Source organism: Salmo salar, chromosome 11 (assembly GCF_965601325.2).
Source record: "Salmo salar chromosome 11, fSalSal1, whole genome shotgun sequence".
In the NCBI taxonomy this organism is placed as follows: Eukaryota; Metazoa; Chordata; class Actinopteri; order Salmoniformes; family Salmonidae; genus Salmo; species Salmo salar.
In genome coordinates this window covers 8,192,207-8,210,217 of record NC_138301.1, presented here as the reverse complement: position 1 = coordinate 8,210,217, position 18,011 = coordinate 8,192,207, and the positions used below count along the sequence as shown (strand labels likewise).

Here is an 18,011-nt window from a genome sequence, read left to right as displayed (position 1 = left end):
TCCACTGGATATCATAAGGTGAATGCACCAATTTGTAAGTCGCTCTGGATAAGAGCGTCTGCTAAATGACTTAAATGTAAATGTAAATGTAAATGCAAGAGGCAAACTGTCAATCATGCCACATATAAAAGCATTCAAAGCTGCATACATTTTCAATATAAATCCACAAGAACAAATAGGAATAGCTGATAGGCAGTCGAGAAGCCAGGTGCATCATTGTGCATAAAATAACATTGAAGACATGATCTTGTATAGGGGCAATACAAAATTCTACTCTAGGCTGCAGTGAAAATGTCCTTTGAATAATGACATAAAAGCCCTATGATTTTTAATGTTTCATTCCATTTGGATCAGTTGTGGGTCTACTCTCGACCATTTTTAAGGTCTAGAAAAGCGCAGTAGCAGACCATTCCGGCTGTATTTTTACTTCTGATACGGAGAAGTGCTGTCTGTTGCAGATAATCATTCTCCCAAGTCATCCTTTAATAATGTGGCCATATACAACTGTATGCTCTCGGTAGGCCCAGCTATTCAGGAAAGCTTATCGCACGATCTGCTTCCTCTCCAATCCGAGCGGCCATTCCTTGTACACCTAGAACCTGACGCTTCAATATAGCCTAAATATAAACTTTTAAAATGTATTACCTTTTATATGTGCTACTTCAAAAGTCTACTGTAGGCATGCACACGTTTGTCCAAAATATAATTCCAACCTCCTCAAAATGGCTTGATATTAACCAGGTTTCCATTCAACATTTTTATGTGAGTAAAGTACGTCGGATAAAAATTGTCAAGACATCATGGGAAAGCATGCAGTTATTAGGCTACAGATGACATAAATTATGATGAACTTCACCGTGTGGTGAAAGTGCTTGATGTTCCTTTCAATAAATATCAAGGGTCTTATTCTGGTTACATGAATGATGCTTGTCTGCCGTTAAACCAATAAAAATAATCTCGCACTTGTGTCCATAATAATCTCATCATGTAGGCTATTGTTGGCTAGAGCTCACGTGCCAAAACCAGAGTGGGCATATTCACCATACCTACACATTGTTTTGAGACAAAACCATCAGTAGGACTAAATGCGATGGAAACTCATTTATCTTGTATTTTTTTTCCGCTACATGGGAATTTAAAGCAAAAGTTATTTTTATGTGGACTACGTATTTACGCAACAAGTCAATTTAATGGAAACACAACTCTGATGGGAAAATATTGTTTGTATGCTGATTTTTTTCATATTCACATGAAAATCTGTCACCAATTGGATGGAGAGCTCGCTATAGGGACACCCTAAAGACTCTGGCAAGTGTGGTAGTCCAGTGATTCACAGGCAGCCCCAAACATCTAAAGAATAAGCTGCAGACCAGCAAAAACAAGCTTGTAAGAATTGTACTTAAACTCCCCCCTCATACTCATCTAGAGGTCGAGCATTTTTTTGTCTGTGTCTCTGTAATGTCTCTCTATGACATTTCATTATGTATCTATGCAAGAAAATAGGGACCACAATGGAAATAAGTGTCACGTCCTGACCAGTAAAGGGGTCTTTTTGTTATTGTAGTTGGTCAGGACGTGGCAGGGGTGTGTTTGTTTTGTGTTGTTGGGTTTTTTGGGTACTGTTCTATGTCATCTATTTCTATGTGGTTATCTAGTTGTTCTATTTCTATGTTCAGGGTTTTGGTTTTGGTTTGGCTGTTCTTCGTTGCCTCTAATTGGAGGCCATATTTAAGTAGGGGTTTTCAGCTTGTGTTTTGTGGGTGGTTTTCTCTGTGTATAGTCAGTGTACCTTACAGGACTGTTTTCGTCGTTCGTTTGTTCAGTGTTCATTTTCTTTCAATAAAACAAGAAGATGATTCACATACCCGCTGCAGTTTGGTCCCATCCTTATGACAAGTATGACAATAAGTCTGACTTTATTGTGCAATCCCGGTCACTTTGAAAAATTGTTGTACTGTGTGTATATGTATTTGTTTTTACTGAATCATTCAAATCAATCCAAACTGTGCAGCGAAACATTTGATTAACGGAAAGAGACATCTGTTAAAAAACACCAAAAAGTTGAATGACATTCGGTGATTGTCAAGCCAATCCTTTGATACTAGGTCGGTATGGAGGGATGCATTTTCTGTTTGTCGAGATTGACATCTATTTATTGTGGTGTTGAAAATGCAAACCATGATATTAAGTGCCCGAAGTCGGTATGCTTTGTTTATTGGTTGTGGGGTGCATTGGCACAGAAACCTGTTTCGTTATCTTTTTTTTGTTGCAAATATTTTCTATAATTATATGAAAATCTGATTGCCCCTAGCTGATCATTTTCTGCAGCCGGCTCTGATTGTAGTGTTACTCTTCAGCTCCACTATATGCATTGTACTCACACAGGAAGCGGCGCAGGTCCTAATCCAGGCACTTGTCATCTCCCGTCTGGATTACTGCAACTCGCTGTTGGCTGGGCTCCCTGCCTGTGCCATTAAACCCCTACAACTCATCCAGAACGCCGCAGCCCGTCTGGTGTTCAACCTTCCCAAGTTCTCTCACGTCACCCCACTCCTCCGCTCTCTCCACTGGCTTCCAGTTGAAGCTCGCATCCGCTACAAGACCATGGTGATTGCCTACGGAGCTGTGAAGGGAACGGCACCTCCATACCTTCAGGCTCTGATCAGGCCCTACACCCAAACAAGGGCACTGCGTTCATCCACCTCTGGCCTGCTGGCCCCCCTACCTCTGAGGAAGCACAGTTCCCGCTCAGCCCAGTCAAAACTGTTCGCTGCTCTGGCACCCCAATGGTGGAACAAGCTCCCTCACGACGCCAGGACAGCGGAGTCAATCACCACCTTCCGGAGACACCTGAAACCCCACCTCTTTAAGGAATACCTAGGATAGGATAAAGTAATCCTTCTAACCCCCCCCCCCCCCCCCCCCCCCTTAAAAGATTTAGATGCACTATTGTAAAGTGGTTGTTCCACTAGATATCATAAGGTGAATGCACCAATTTGTAAGTCGCTCTGGATAAGAGCGTCTGCTAAATGACTTAAATGTAATGTAAATGTAATTGTGCTGCTTTGCCATCAGCATCACATCAATGTGAAGTTGTACCTGCTACACAGAGTTTGTTGTTTTGAGAGAGGAGCAGAATCTTTATTCAGTTTTGCCTACTGTACCATATTCATCGATTATGGGTAAGTATAATAGCTTTGGTCCAGTTTTTCACAAGTGCTCACTAAATTGTCGCTAGTGGTTATACTAAATGATCCCCTAATTTGACACGCTGCTTTTAAACCTACAGTAGCTAGTCAATGTAACTAGCTAGCTAGTAGTAGTAGCTTCTTGACTAAAATAACCAGTGATGTATAGTCGTGGCCATATGCAACCAAAATCGTCTTTATTTGTCATCATTTCAATTCACAAGATAGAATGAACGTTCGCGTCAGCCATCGAGATTTTAACCTCTGTGGTTCTTGAGCTTGGACGCTGACATTGGACGTGACGCATCGCGAGCGCAACACGGGCTGTGAAGCCGCTTTCATTGATTTCAAGGAAGCATTTCCTCAATGGCTGATGGCAATGCCGGACGCCCGATGGCTAAAGTGTAGCAGGGCCGTAATGAAACAGGCGATGAGAGTTCGTCTGTGGTGGTCGGTGAACACTCAACTTTCTGGCCCGTAGGCCTGCGTGACATCAACCGTGCCACATAAGCATGCTGAAGTGGCAAAGGCGATATACAAGTTTGTAAACAAAGGGTCGTTACAGTTATTGTTATTTGGGGTTTAAAACATTATTTTGAGCCTGACATTTCAAAACGGAAATGACAAACTTTAGAAGCCTTTTTAAAACCTTGAATGCGCTACACGTTTGCGTCTCCAAATTCCTGCAACAACAGGATGCTCAAATTAAGATGCGGCATCTGTATACCGTACTGCAGTTCAGTGGAAAAGTTGTTCCGGTCAGTCATGTAACCATGGCGACAGGCAGGTACTACTCACTCTCCAGGTTCCCAGCCAGCAGGTAGAGCCAGGTGAGCAGGATGACGGCGGTCAGAGATGCCACCAGCAGCTTCAGACGGCCTCGAAACGGCATGTGCATGATGGGACGGCCCGGCGGGGGGCGGGGAGGGGGGGTGGGAGGTGAGGGCTCAGGTGGGGCTCAGTCTCACATCTGCTTCCTGCTGCATCCTCTCATCTGGAGGGAGAGATGAGGGGAAAGAGAGGAGGAGAGGGGAGAAGGTTAGCGTGATGCTATCACAAAATGCTTTAGTGGCATAACAGTGCAGTTCGTATTCAAGCAAAGCGGAAGTTAGGACACGGAAATGTCAGGGGCACAATTAAAATATGATGTCATCTCACTCTCATAACCCAAATACAAGCACAGGCATGAATGCACACACGCGCACGCATGCGCGCACACACACACATGTGCACGCACGTACGCACATACACCCACAGTTTATTCACAGCCAGGCTCAATTGGCAATAAGTGCAGGCAGACTCTCGCTCTCTCTCTCTCCCTCTCTCTCTACCTCCCTCTATCTGTGAAGGCTATAAGAGTTCCAGGTCCTCTCTTTGTTTTATGATGAGCTTAATTAATCACGTTTCACTTTAATTAGATGCAGGCCTGAAGGAAACAAGATTGGATGCAGCTGCCAATTAAAGAAGAGAAGTAAAAAAATATCTGGGAGTCTATGAAAAGGAGAGTGTGTCTGGCCTTTGATTTGCTGTTGTGAAAACTCTGGTGAGAGAGTGGAAGAAAGGGAGGAGAGGGAGGAGAAATTGGAATGGGTGGACGGTATAGGGGTGAGATTAAACTGAACTCGCTCCTTGACCCAGGTTTTTATGCAGGTTGACGTTTATTGGGATGAGTCTTGTCCTGGAGGCAGAACTGAGCGATTCCTGCTAAATGGGCCAGCTGCAAAGTCAAAATTGGCTATATTGTAAAAGTTCATGAAAACAAAAATGTGCTTTTTGGTCTTAATTTAAGGTTAGGGTTAGGCATTAATGTTAGCGGTGTGGTTAAGGTTTAAAATCTGATTTTATGACTGTACCATACATGACGAAAAACGCTAACCTGTGGTATTTATCTACTTGACACACACACACACACACACACACACACACACACACACACACCCTCAAGACTGTCAAATGAACATCCTGCCCTTCAGTGTGCGACTTCACTTAAAACCGATGCTTAACTTGGTTGCTCGAGGTGTGTGTGTGTGTTTGCTCAAGGTCTCTCATTCCAATGGATTCTCGTCACCCCGTTCAACTCTGATCTCGTCACAGCGCCTATAGCTAGCAGACTCTAAAACGACGAGGACAAAGAGCACTGCTGATAATGCCAGAGAGAGAGAGAGAGAGAGAGAGAGAGAGAGAGAGAGAGAGAGAGAGAGAGAGAGAGAGAGAGAGAGAGAGAGAGAGAGGAGAGAGAGAGAGAGAGAGAGAGGCAACAATACCACAACATGCTGGAGAGCAACTCCGACATGTGCAGTATATTAACCAAAAGTATAATTCTATAGAAAATGCTATTAGTAACATGAATAACACAACAACCAAAGCCATAGCTGGCTCACAGTCCCTGATTTAGATGGCCATCCTAGATTATGGAGACGTAATTTATAGATCGGCAGGTAAGGGTGCTCTCGAGCGGCTAGATGTTATTTACCATTCGGCCATCAGATTTGCCACCAATGCTCCCTATAGGACACATCACTGCAGTCTATACTCCTCTGTAAATGGGTCATCTCTGTACACCCATCGCAAGTTCCACTGGTTGATGCATATTTATAAAACCCTCTTAGGCCTCACTCCCCCCTATCTGAGATATCTACTGCAGCCCTCATCCTCCACATACAACACCCGTTCTGCCAGTCCCATTCTGTTAAGGGTCCCCAAAGCACACACATCCCTGGGTCGCTCGTCTTTTCAGTTCGCTGCAGCTAGCGACTGGAATGAGCTGCAAAAAACACTCAAACTGGACCGTTTTATCTCCATCTCTTCATTCAAAGACTCAATCATGGACACTCTTACTGACAGTTGTGGCTGCTTTGCGTGATGTATTATTGTCTCTACCTTCTTGCCTTTTGTGCTGTTGTCTCTGCCCAATAATGCTTGTACAAAGTTTTGTGTTGCTACCATGTTGTGTTGCTACCATGTTGTGGTCATGTTGTGTTGCTACAATGCTGTGCTTTCATGTGTTGCTGCCATGCTATGTTGTTGTCTTAGGTCTCTCTTTATGTAGTGTTGTGGTGTCTCTCGTGTGATGTGTGTTTTGTCCTATATTTTATTTTTTAAGCCCCAGCCCCTGTCCCCGCATGAGGCCTTTTGCCTTCAGGTAGGCCGTCATTGTAAATAAGAATTCGTCCTTAACTGACTTGCCTAGTTAAATAAATACAATTTAAAAAACAGTCGGAGTAAGTGAGGGCTGTTGAGAGACTTTGTATGTTGGATAGGGAAAGAGAGCCAAGGCCTGCAGATACAGAAGAGAAAGGCGAGAGGTGTTCAACCGATTTACCAACCTCAACGAGCCCCTCTTCAGGAGGAGGGTTGGCCACCTCTGCCTTAAAAGGATAGTTCAACAATCCCCTCAAATCCACAGTTGATTCAACTATAACATCAAAATACATTCACGTCAAATACCTCATACATTTCCTTGCTGTGTTTTTATAAGCACAGTTACTGCTCTTTGCCTGACAAAGTACAGTAATAGTACATGTGATCCACATAGTATTGAGGTTACGCCCTGGAGCTACAACACCTGGTCAAGGTGAGATCAGGAAGGGCATTTTTCCCAGAAACCCTTGGCTGCATCAAGTGATAAATTCTGCAAGACATCTGCTTTTTAATCTTTCATATTTTTTTCGGTGTGTGTGTGTGTGTGTGCTGAAGATATTTCAGAATGGATTTGATTTTTACCACAGGTGTAAGCATAGCCTCAACATTGAGTTCATGTTTCGATCGCTTTCTCTTTCCCTCCCTCCTCCCTCTCTCCCTCCCTCTCTCTTCCCTCCCTCCCTCTTGCCCAGAACGTAAAATAACATTTACATTACATTTACATTTAAGTCATTTAGCAGACGCTCTTATCCAGAGCGACTTACAAATTGGATCATGTCTCGTCCTTTACCCTCACAATGTACGTTACCTCCTAGACGGAGAAGAGCAGGATGAGCGTGCCCTAGTGCCACACAGAACACTGCACCCTATCACGCTCCAATCCTCATTGGCTAGTACAGCTTCAATTCATTCCAACAGGGTCAGAGGAATAGTAAGGGCTTAGAGGAAGAGGAAGCTGCCAATTCTAGGTTGTGTGTCGAATGGCACCCTACTCCCTATATAGTCCACTACCTTTGACCAGAGCCCTATGGGAATAGGGTGCCATTTGGGACCTAAGCCTAGTAGTTCAGTTACAGAGTTTTCTATGCATGGTTCCTTTGTATACATAATCCATACAGTAGGCCTACTATACATACCCCCATAGTACAGTACGTTATATTCATATCACCTACAAAGTATTGGACAAATGGTTCAAGAGAGTAAACAGGCGGATAGCAAGCAGGAGAGGAAGAGGGGAAAAGGTGGAGAAAGGGAGAGGGTGGAGGGCTACAGAGAGTTCTACAGAGGGAGGAAGAGAGTTGGTGTTACTGGGAAAGAGGGGAGGAGGATAGGGGGATGGATGAAGAGGGGTGATCAGAGGGTCGTTGATCAGCAGCATGGGAATTTACGAGGTAAGTCTTGGCAGAACCGGACACCTATCGAGCTGGGTCGTTATTAACCAGTTCCAATGCTTTTTAAAAAAGTTTGTTATTTTCCAGTTTTTGGCTCTGTTCCCTGAATCGGTTCCAAACCCTGATTTAAATCCTACCCCAGACTTTAACCCTTATCTTAACCATTTGGAATTAATGCCTAAACTTAACCGTCAAAATATCTATGTTTATGGTCAAAAGTCGAATACTGTAGTCAGACCGTGAGATTTGTTGGAAAAAGAATGGAAACTAAACAGAATACAACACTTCATTCATTGTCCTCCAAAGCAGAAATTCTTCATTTGTTAGGTACAAAACAGCCAAAGTTTTCCATTTCACATTATTGTAGAGCATAGTGAATGGTGCCAAGGGAAACCTGCCTGTTCCTGTATTTCTAAGCATGGCTGTCAATGAAACATGGCTCCTGAGAAACATATAATGCAAGTAATAGTGCAATTAAGAGCTGAAGCCATTGTGTAAATGCCTTTAACGGTAGCTTCCCCATTCAAAGTGAAGGGCCTTTTAGCACTGCGCTAATCAGGAAGGGAGATTTCTCTGATTAGGGCATAATCAGTTTGGTGCTTCCTGCATCAGAGAACCATGATAACAGAGACGGTTAATCATCTACTCTCTTTCTCTATTTTGACCTCAGCCAAGGGTTCACACAAACGCACACACACACTCTTGAGATTAGGTTCTCGATTGAAAACCAAACCATCCATTCAGAGTGGATACGTTTACCCCTGTCTGTGAGTGTATCTGTGCACAGACGGATTGGGTCCCTCTGCATTTGTTTGACCAGTCTTGTCCTGTGTGTGTGTGTGTGTGTGTGTGTGTGTGTGTGTGTGTGCGTGCGTGCGTGCGTGCGTGTGTGTGTGTGTGTGATGCGTGGGTTGACTCATAACCTGCAGTCCCCGCAGTTATATCTGCGGGTCGGGCGGGTGGCTGTCGGGTTGAATAAAGAGAAAATAGTACAGAAAAAAAATCCATAAATGTATAATTCTTGTGCAATTTACATCTAGGCCTATAAGCTACATTGAGGTCTGGCATTAGTGCATAAACCTAAGCTTTAGGACCTAACTTTACAACTGCTAAATAGCCTACACGCCAATCCCCTAAAGCTTTGGGAACGGCTAGAATAAGTTAATGTCGTTCCACTGAGGCAAAAAGTACAATGTCAGAGTTTAATTCAATAACAGAAATGCTGCAAAATGGAGAATTAAAAATAAAGAGTAGTGAGGGGCCAGAAAATGTATTTTTGGGAAATATTTGGTGAAGTGGTAAAAGAGGATGATAGCAGTGCCGGCTATGTTAAGTGTGATTTTTGTAAGGCACTATATGAATTCGACAGTCACTAGACGGAAACTTCAAATAGGCCTATGACACGTCAAGGGAATTGTAGCCTACTGTTCAGATGGGTTAAATGAAAACTGAAATCTGGACAATGACTGTAGGTCTATAACCTCTCACATAGTCTTAACATTAACTCCTGCAGAAATAAGCAATTCTTGCAGTAAATTGATACCATTTACATTTTAGTCATTTAGCAGACGCTCTTATCCAGAGCGACTTACATTTCATTTCATAAAATTGTTTTCCCCGTACTGGCCCCCCATGGGAATCGAACCCACAACCCTGGCGTTGCAAACACCATGCGTGCAAACACCATGCTCTACCAGCTGAGCTACAGGGAAGGCCTTTTATACCAACAAGCTCAAGTCAGAATTAGATGTTCATCCATGTTTCTCAAACATCAAATTTCGAAGTGTTTAAAGTGTTAACTCAGACTTTTTAAGGTAAGGCATTAACTCCGAATGGTTAAGGTTTGGGATAGGCTAAAAACAAAAATCGCAAAAACAACGTTCTATTGCTCGATTCAAACATGCAACCTTTGGCATCAGAGGCAGATGCTTATGCCCATCCCACACCCTAGCAAAACCGAAACCATCTTGAAGGTAACAGCGCTCACTGTTGCCCCTAGTGGACGGTTTACACGTCATCGCCAGACATCCTCAGACAAGGATGGATGTCAAATACTGACTTGTATCACGGGTGACCTGGCTGATTGATACACCAAATGTATATAAAAAATAAAAAAATAAAAAAATCATTATTGCATTTTCTCCCCAGTCCCTAAACGTCTTTGCTCCATGAAAGAAGCAGAGATGACAGAGAAAAATGTTGTGATGTCAAATACAGTGTAAAAGTAGAAAGTCTCAAAACACCATGATTGTGTAATGAAACCATGAAAACTAAGCTGAGATCTGGTGTTCGAAGGGTGTTTGAATGTAAACCCAATGCAAGTGTTTTAATGCACAGAATGTTTGAGGAATATACGGTAATGGAGTCTGTTCAGGCGTGTGTCGGGGAGATGACAGAGAGACGCAGCACACACATCTTTCTATCTTCTGCATTTTTCTCAGAGCAGGGTAAGAAACCCAATTATCACCCCGGTCAATAATCTGTGCTCACATGATGGTTCACACACTTCACAGTAACAGCAGGGATTTCACATGAAACATGAAACTGCAATTTAGACAGACTCTGCTGCTCATATCACATCTGCTGCAGCTCTGACTGCTATCATAAGACTTTGTGTGTGTGTGTGTGTGTGTGTGTGTGTGTGTGTGTGTGTGTGTGTGTGTGTGTGTGTGTGATTTGCAGATAATGTTATAATGCAGGTTCAGCGAAATGCTTGTGTTTCTAGCTCCAACAGTGCAGTAAAACCTAGCAATAATAATACAACATTTATAAAATACACGCATAATCCAGAAAAATAAAGAAATTAAGAATTATCAGAACGAGCAATGTCAGAGACAGGAATATAAATATATATGCATATAATACATACAGTGCATTCGGAAAGTATTCACACCACTTGACTTTTTCCACATTTTGTTACGTTACAGCCTTATTCTAAAATTGATTAAATAAAACATTTTCCTCATCAACCTACACACAATACCCCATAATGACAAAGCGAAAACAGGTTTTTAGAAATGTTTGCAAAGTTAATAATAATACAAAATAGAAATACCTTATTTACATAAGTATTCAGACCCTTTGCTTCGAGACTCAAAATTGAGCTCAGGTGCATACTGTTTTCAGTGATCATCATTCTACAACCTGAGCGATGTCCACCTGTGGTAAATTCGATTGACTGGACAGGATTTTGGAAGGCACACACCATCCTATATAAGGTCCGATAGTTTACAGTGCATGTCAGAGCAAAAACCAAGCCATGAGGTCGAAGGAATTGTCCGCAGAGCTTTGAGATAGTATTGTGTCAAGGCACAGATCTGGGGAAAGGTACCAACAAATGTCTACAGCATTGAAGGTCCCCAAGAGCACAGTTGCCTCCATCATTCTTAAACAGAAGAAGTTTTGCAATGTCAACTACACTGTAAAAGTAGAAAGTCTCTGGTGTTTGGAGGGTGTTTGAATGTAAACCTAATGTAAGTGTTTTAATGCACAGAATGTGTTTTTAAACAGAAATGAAGTACTCTGAAACACCCAAAGTGGTTCTTCAACCTTAATATTGTTGTTTTGAAGAGAGCATTGTGAACACTTTGAGGGTTTTAGTGCACATAAAAGGCAGCATCGAAACACTTCTCAGACAAATGATGCTGTAGTAATGATAATAATAATAATAATAATAATAATAACCACAACAACATACAATCAATGGTTTATAGCCTAAATATTGATTGATGACAAGGGCCTATGGAGAATATTTGTTGTGGAATTCCACCTTTCTACTTTCAATGCTTTATTAAGACAGATTAGAAACATGAGGGCAGTCAAATGGTACATTTGGTGGGAATTTGACACACTCAACCACACAGCCACACTGTAAGAAATTATTCTGGGGTTAATTGAAATTAACTCAAATAAACATAAAAATGAATGCAAGTCGTGTGGTGCCTGTGGTCTAGCAATAACGCACACAGCTTAGACATGTCACCCCTCTATCCACCGAAGACCGGGCTTAAATTCCCCGCTCCAACCCTTCAATCTGTTTCTCCCACCTATCTGTGTCCCCTCTGTCATTTCAAAACTGTTTCAATAGTGTCAAAATGCCACCAAAATATATTTCAAAAATATGTACGCAAGTCATTTCAATGATTTATTCATTTCATTCTACCAAAACAATCTAAGAATAAATCCAACTAAATATATTCCTCAAAATGTAAGTAGCTTTCACGAGGATAACCAAAGAGAGACAATGTAGTGATTGAACTCATTGGAAGTCTTTGGTTTTAATCACTTTGCATTTCATACCCTGCCATGTGACTCTGATTTTAAAGGGTTTTGGATAATTGAACGTTTTTAGACTTCATAATTCTTTCACACAATGTTGTATACATGTTTGATGAAAGAAAAGTCTACTTTCATATTAGTAATACGCTTGTTGTGCCATGAGGTGTAATGGATATCAAAACCGTCAGGCAAATTGGTGTTCAATGAGGACAGCACCCATTCAAGCCTTCATGATTGTCAACGGAAGAGGGCAAGTGCAGAGTCCCACAGTTTTGCTGTTCAACCTCCAGTTAGTGTTGATGGTTTGAACACTGAACTTGACTGAGCTTGACAATACCTGCGAAAACGTTATACAATGGCAAATGATCAAATACATAAAACAATGTTGAACATTAAGACACTTCAGAAAAAGGGATCTAATTATGCATTAGAAAGGATTCAAATCATAATGGTTTTTAGAAGCTTTAGAGTGAGGAAACGACACAGAAAGAGAAGGTATCTAATTCGGCACTAAACAGGACTCGAAACACCAAAATAGTGTTTTCAATCGTTTCTTTTTAGTGCTCCCAGTCTCTGGCAAGCTGTTGCACAACACTTAAGTGGCGTTACAACACACCGTGTTATGTTTCAAAACATGTCAGGATAATGTGTTTCAATACTCCAGCAAAGTTAAGGTTTCGTCTCCTTCAAGTTGGTGGCAGCTGAGTTGCCACTAGTTTTGGTGTTACAAAGCACTTCATTTTAACAGTGCAGACTCCTGAGTGGTGCAGAGGTCTAAGGCACTGCATCGCAGTGGTAGAGGTGTCATTAAGGACCAGGGTTCGATCCCGGGCTGTATCATAACTGGCCGTGATCGAGAGTCTCATAGGGCGGTGCACAATTGACCTAGCGTCGTCCGGTTTTGGGGAGGGTTTGGCCAGGGGGGCTTTACAAGTAGACTGTCATTGTAAATAAGAATTTGTTCTTAACTGACTTGCCTAGTTAAATATATATATATATATATTTTAAAATAAACATTCTGGTGAGCAAGAGTTTATTTAGTCTTCAAGGGCAACATATACTGACAGAAGGGAAGCTGCATGTATCTAATTACAGACAAGTTGACTAACAAATAGCCTACCAAAATGTCAGAAATTATAAGCAGAAACATATTTAAATTAGGCCAAAAACTATTCTGCACCCCCTGTCAAAAAATCATTCCGCCTTCTCTGACTGTAGCCTACAGCGCATTTTCTATATTTATTAGCAATTTCAGGCGGGTGAACAACCACTAGTATGTGTGTGAATGTGTGTGTTAGTGTTTGGTTGGCTGACTGTGTGTCATCATGTATTGTTGTTGCAGCCTCCCTAGATCACTTCTGTTCATTTCAAATCAGGTCAAATCAGGCTTTATGTCACTTGGGGCAATACACGGTAATGGAGTCTGTTCAGGCGTGTGTCGGGGAGATGACAGAGAGACGCAGCACACACACACACACCTTTCTATCTTCTGCATTTTTCTCAGAGCAGGGTAAGAAACCCAATTATCACCCTGGTCAATAATCTGTGCTCACATGATGGTTCACACACTTCACAGTAACAGCAGGGATTTCACATGAAACATGAAACTGCAATTTAGACAGACTCTGCTGCTCATATCACATCTGCTGCAGCTCTGACTGCTATCATAAGACGTTGTGTTTCTTCGTTTATGTGGGTGTGTGAGTGTGAGTAGTGGCGGATTTAGGTATAGGCGACGTGGGCAGCCGCCCAGGGCAGCATCTTGCTGGGGGTGGCACGGGGCCGCCGGCACCATAAAATTCGTAAAGGTGACATTTGCGCGGTCAAATTTCTATCGCTCATTTACACGTCACGTCAATGATATCATGTCACCGTGTGGGACTGTGGGTCAATTAACCTTGTCGGAGTGGGCGTCCTGATTGTAGTTTGTGAGCTAGGCAGGCTACTGCCTGGGAAGGTCTCCCACTCTGAAGTGCGAGATGGGGAGGGGGGCTGAGGTAGGTTGACCTCAGGTCTCCCCACTGGAAGCCCGAGGTAGGGGGAGCGGGGGAATCTATCAAATAGAGGTGCTTTAACTTTGTACAGTACTAATGTAATTAGTAAAATCAGTCACACTACGAAATACTACCAAATGGACCACAATTCATTCATAATACTGTGAATATACAGTTTCACAGACAAATTGTTGTATTTTTTTCTGGTTTGTGTGAAATCGTTAAGAATAATATTAATAAACCAGTCTGCACACCACCAAGGTGAATTGGTTTAGTCTTGACTCTTTGTTGACAGTGTCGGGGGATGGGTAATGAACTGATGCTTGAGTGCCAAATCAACACAAATGTGTTTCTATTTGTCTTTGTTACTTCTTTTTGATATTTATGAGTCTTATTTCTTATAGAAACTAGAAGACTAGTCAGGGTCGAGGGACAGATGAACGGAGGAAAGTACAGAGACATCCTTGTTGAAAGCCTGCTCCAGAGTGCTCAGGACCTCAGACTGGGGCAAAGGTTCACCTTTCATCAGTACAATGACCCTAAGCACACAGCCAAGACAATGCAGAAGTGGCTTCGGGACAAGTCTCTGAATGTCCTTGAGTGGTCCAGCCAGAGCTCGGACTTGAACCCGATCAAACATCTCTGGAGAGACCTGAAAATAGCTTTGCAACGACGCTCCTCATATACCCTGACAAAGCTTGAGAGGATCTGCAGAGAAGAATGGGAGAAACTCCCCAAATACAGGTGTGCCAAGTAGAGGTCGACCGATTATGATTTTTCAACGCCGATACCGATGCCGATTATTGGAGGGCCAAAAAACCGATACCGATTAATCTGCCAATTTTTTTCTTTATTTATTTGTAATAACGACAATTACAACAATGCTGAATTAACACTTATTTTAACTTAATATAAAAATACTATCAATTTAGCCTCAAATAAATAATGAAACATGTTCAATTTAGTTTAAATAATGCAAAACAAAGTGTTGGAGAAGAAAGTAAAAGTGCAATATGTGCCATGTAAAAAAGCTAACGTTTAATTTCCTTGCTCAGAACATGAGAACATATGAAAGCTGGGGGTTCCATGAGTCTTCAATATTCCCAGGTAAGAGGTTTTAGGTTGTAGTTATTATAGGAATTATAGGACTATTTCTCTCTATACGATTTGTATTTCATATACCTTTGACTACTGGATGTTCTTATAGGCACTTTAGTATTGCCAGTGTAACAGTATAGCTTCCGTCCCTCTCTTCGCTCCAACCTGGGCTCGAACCAGGAACACATAGACAACAGCCACCCTCGAAGCAGCGTTACCCATGTAGAGCAAGGGGAACAACCACTCCCAAGTCTCAGAGCGAGTGACGTTTGAAACGCTATTAGCGCGCACCCGCTAACTAGCTAGCCATTTCACATGGGTTACACCAGCCTAATCTCAGGGGTTGATAGGCTTGAAGTCATAAACAGCGCAATGCTTGAAGAATTGCAAAGAGCTGCTGGCAAAATGAACAAAGGTGCTGTTTGAATGAATGCTTACGAGCCTGCTGCTGTCTACCATCCCTCAGTCAGACTGCTCTATCAAATATCAAATCATAGACTTAATTATAACACAATAACACACAGAAATACGAGCCTTTGGTCATTAATATGGTCAAATCCGGAAACTATCATTTAAAAAACGAAATGTTTATTATTTCAGTGAAATACGGAACCGTTCCGTAGTTTATCTAACGAGTGGCATCCCTAAGTCTAAACATTCCTTTTACATTGCACAACCTTCAATGTTATGTCATAATTATGTACAATTCTGGCAAATTAATTACAGTCTTTGTTAGGAACAAATGGACTTCACACAGTTTGCAATCAGCCAGGCGGCCCAAACTGCTGTATATACCCTGACTCCTTGCACGGAACGCAAGAGAAGTGACACAAATTCATGTTAGTAGGCAATATTAACTAAATATGCAGGTTTAAAAATATACACTTGTGTAATGATTTTAAAGAAAGGCATTGATGTTTATGGTTAGCTACATTGGTGCAACGACAGTGCTTTTTTCGCAAATGCGCTTGTTAAATCATCACCCATTTGTCGAAGTAGGCTGTGATTCGATGAGAAATTAACAGGCAACGCATCGATTATATGCAACACAGGACACGTTAGATAAACTAGTAATATCATCAACCATGTGTAGTTAACTAGTGATTATGTTAAGATTGATAGTTTTTTATAAGATAAGTTTAATGCTAGCTAGTAACTTACCTTGGCTTCTTGCTGCCCTCGTGTAACAGGTAGTCAGCCTGCCATGCAGGCTCCTCGTGGAGTGCAGTGTAAGGCAGGTGGTTAGAGCGTTGGACTAGTAACCGGAAGGTTGAAAAAACCAATCCCCGAATCCCCCCTGAACAAGGCAGTTAACCCCCGTTCCTAGGCCGTCATTGAAAATAAGAATGTGTTCTTAATCTGACTTGCCTAGTTAAATAAAGGTGTAAAAATAAAAAATTATAATAAAAAATAAAAAATTCTAAAACATTAAAATAAAAAAAATCTGCAAATCCGTGGCCAAAAATACCGATTACCGATTTTTATGAAAACTCGAAATCGGCCCTAATTAATCGACCATTCCGATTAATCGGTCGACCTCTAGTGCCAAGCTTGTAGCGTCATACCCAAGACGACTCTATGCTATAATTGCCGCCAAAGTTGCTTCAACAAAGTACTGAGTAAAGGGTCTGAAAACTTATGTAAATGTGATATTTCAGTTATAGATTTTTAATACATTTGCAAAAATTTCTAAAAACCTGTTTTGCTTTGTCATTCTGGGGTATTTTGTGTAGATTGATGAGGAAAAAAACGAATTAATCAATTTTAGAATTAGGCTGTAACGTAGCAAAATGTGGAAAAAGTCAAGCGTTCTGAATACTTTCTGAATGCACTGTATAAGGAAGATTGACATAGAGAAAGAGAGTGAGAAAGAATAGCAGAAAGACAGAGAGAGCTCTAAAGTTAACTGCAGTAGCTTTGCCATAAGGATCGTGGAATAGTTCTAGGGGGACTGTGAAGTTGTTAACTCTACTCGGCTCTGTTTTCAACAGCCACACACACAAGCACGCACACACATACTCAGCGTTACATGGTCCGTTGGTCATTTGAACCCGAGCTAATATGTGTCCTCTCGTCTGGCCACCCTCTAAAATCAGCCTTTATCAGTCTGTGTTTCAAAGTCCCTTCTTTTCCTAATTTTCCCCTCTATTCTCATCTCGCCCTCGGTCCTATATCAGAGCACTTCTACTGTTCTGGTAATGGAAAGATTAACACTTCTCCAGTGCCAATCCAAGTTGATTGTTCACAGCCTCAACAATTCACAAACAATGGGTTTGATTATCAGGGGGGGATATTAAACTGCAAAACCCAGCATCACATGATGCAAAATGCATTATACAGGCCAGATTTCCGTATTTTGAAAGTTACAAATCTTGAAAAGTTGATGGCTGACATGCAAAACATTTTTGGGACTATATCAATAACAGACTAATGAAACAAATACCAAAAGACAGTGTTTGGGTGTAGTTTTCCTTTAAAGTCGAAACCACTTTACAGTCTTTACACACTTGTCTTGTGATAGTTAAAGCACACACGCACGCACGCACCCACACACGCACACATGCACTACCATTCAAAAGTTTGGGGTCACTTAGAAATGTCCTTGTTTTTGAAACAAAAGCAATTTTTTTGGTCCATTAAAATAACATAAAATTGTACCCGCAAAAAAACTGTTTCAATGTTAAGAGTAAAGAGGCGACTCCGGGTTGCTGGCCTCCTAGGCAAAGTTGCAAAGAAAAATCTCAGACTGGCCAATAAAAATAAAAGATTAAGATGGGAAAAAGAACACAGACACCGGACAGAGGAACTCAGCCTAGAAGGCCAGCATCGCGGAGCCACCTCTTCACTGTTGACATTGAGACTGGTGTTTTGCGCGTACTATTTAATGAAGCTGCTAGTTGAGGATTTGTGAGGTGTCTGTT

At 41.7% G+C, this 18,011-nt stretch overlaps 1 protein-coding gene across 4 annotated transcripts in view; it reads right to left on the bottom strand.

The window, feature by feature from the left end:
* LOC106561911 (xylosyl- and glucuronyltransferase LARGE2s) overlaps nucleotides 1-18,011 on the bottom strand; it is a 120,636-nt gene that overhangs the window by 28,245 nt on the left and 74,380 nt on the right. For all 4 annotated transcript variants that reach the window (XM_014126255.3, XM_014126259.3, XM_045688949.2 and 1 more), the window contains one exon: nucleotides 3,987-4,182. In XM_014126255.3, the coding sequence (XP_013981730.1) occupies nucleotides 3,987-4,086 (100 nt within the window). In that variant the 5' untranslated portion in view covers nucleotides 4,087-4,182. The remainder of the gene's footprint in view (nucleotides 1-3,986; nucleotides 4,183-18,011) is intronic.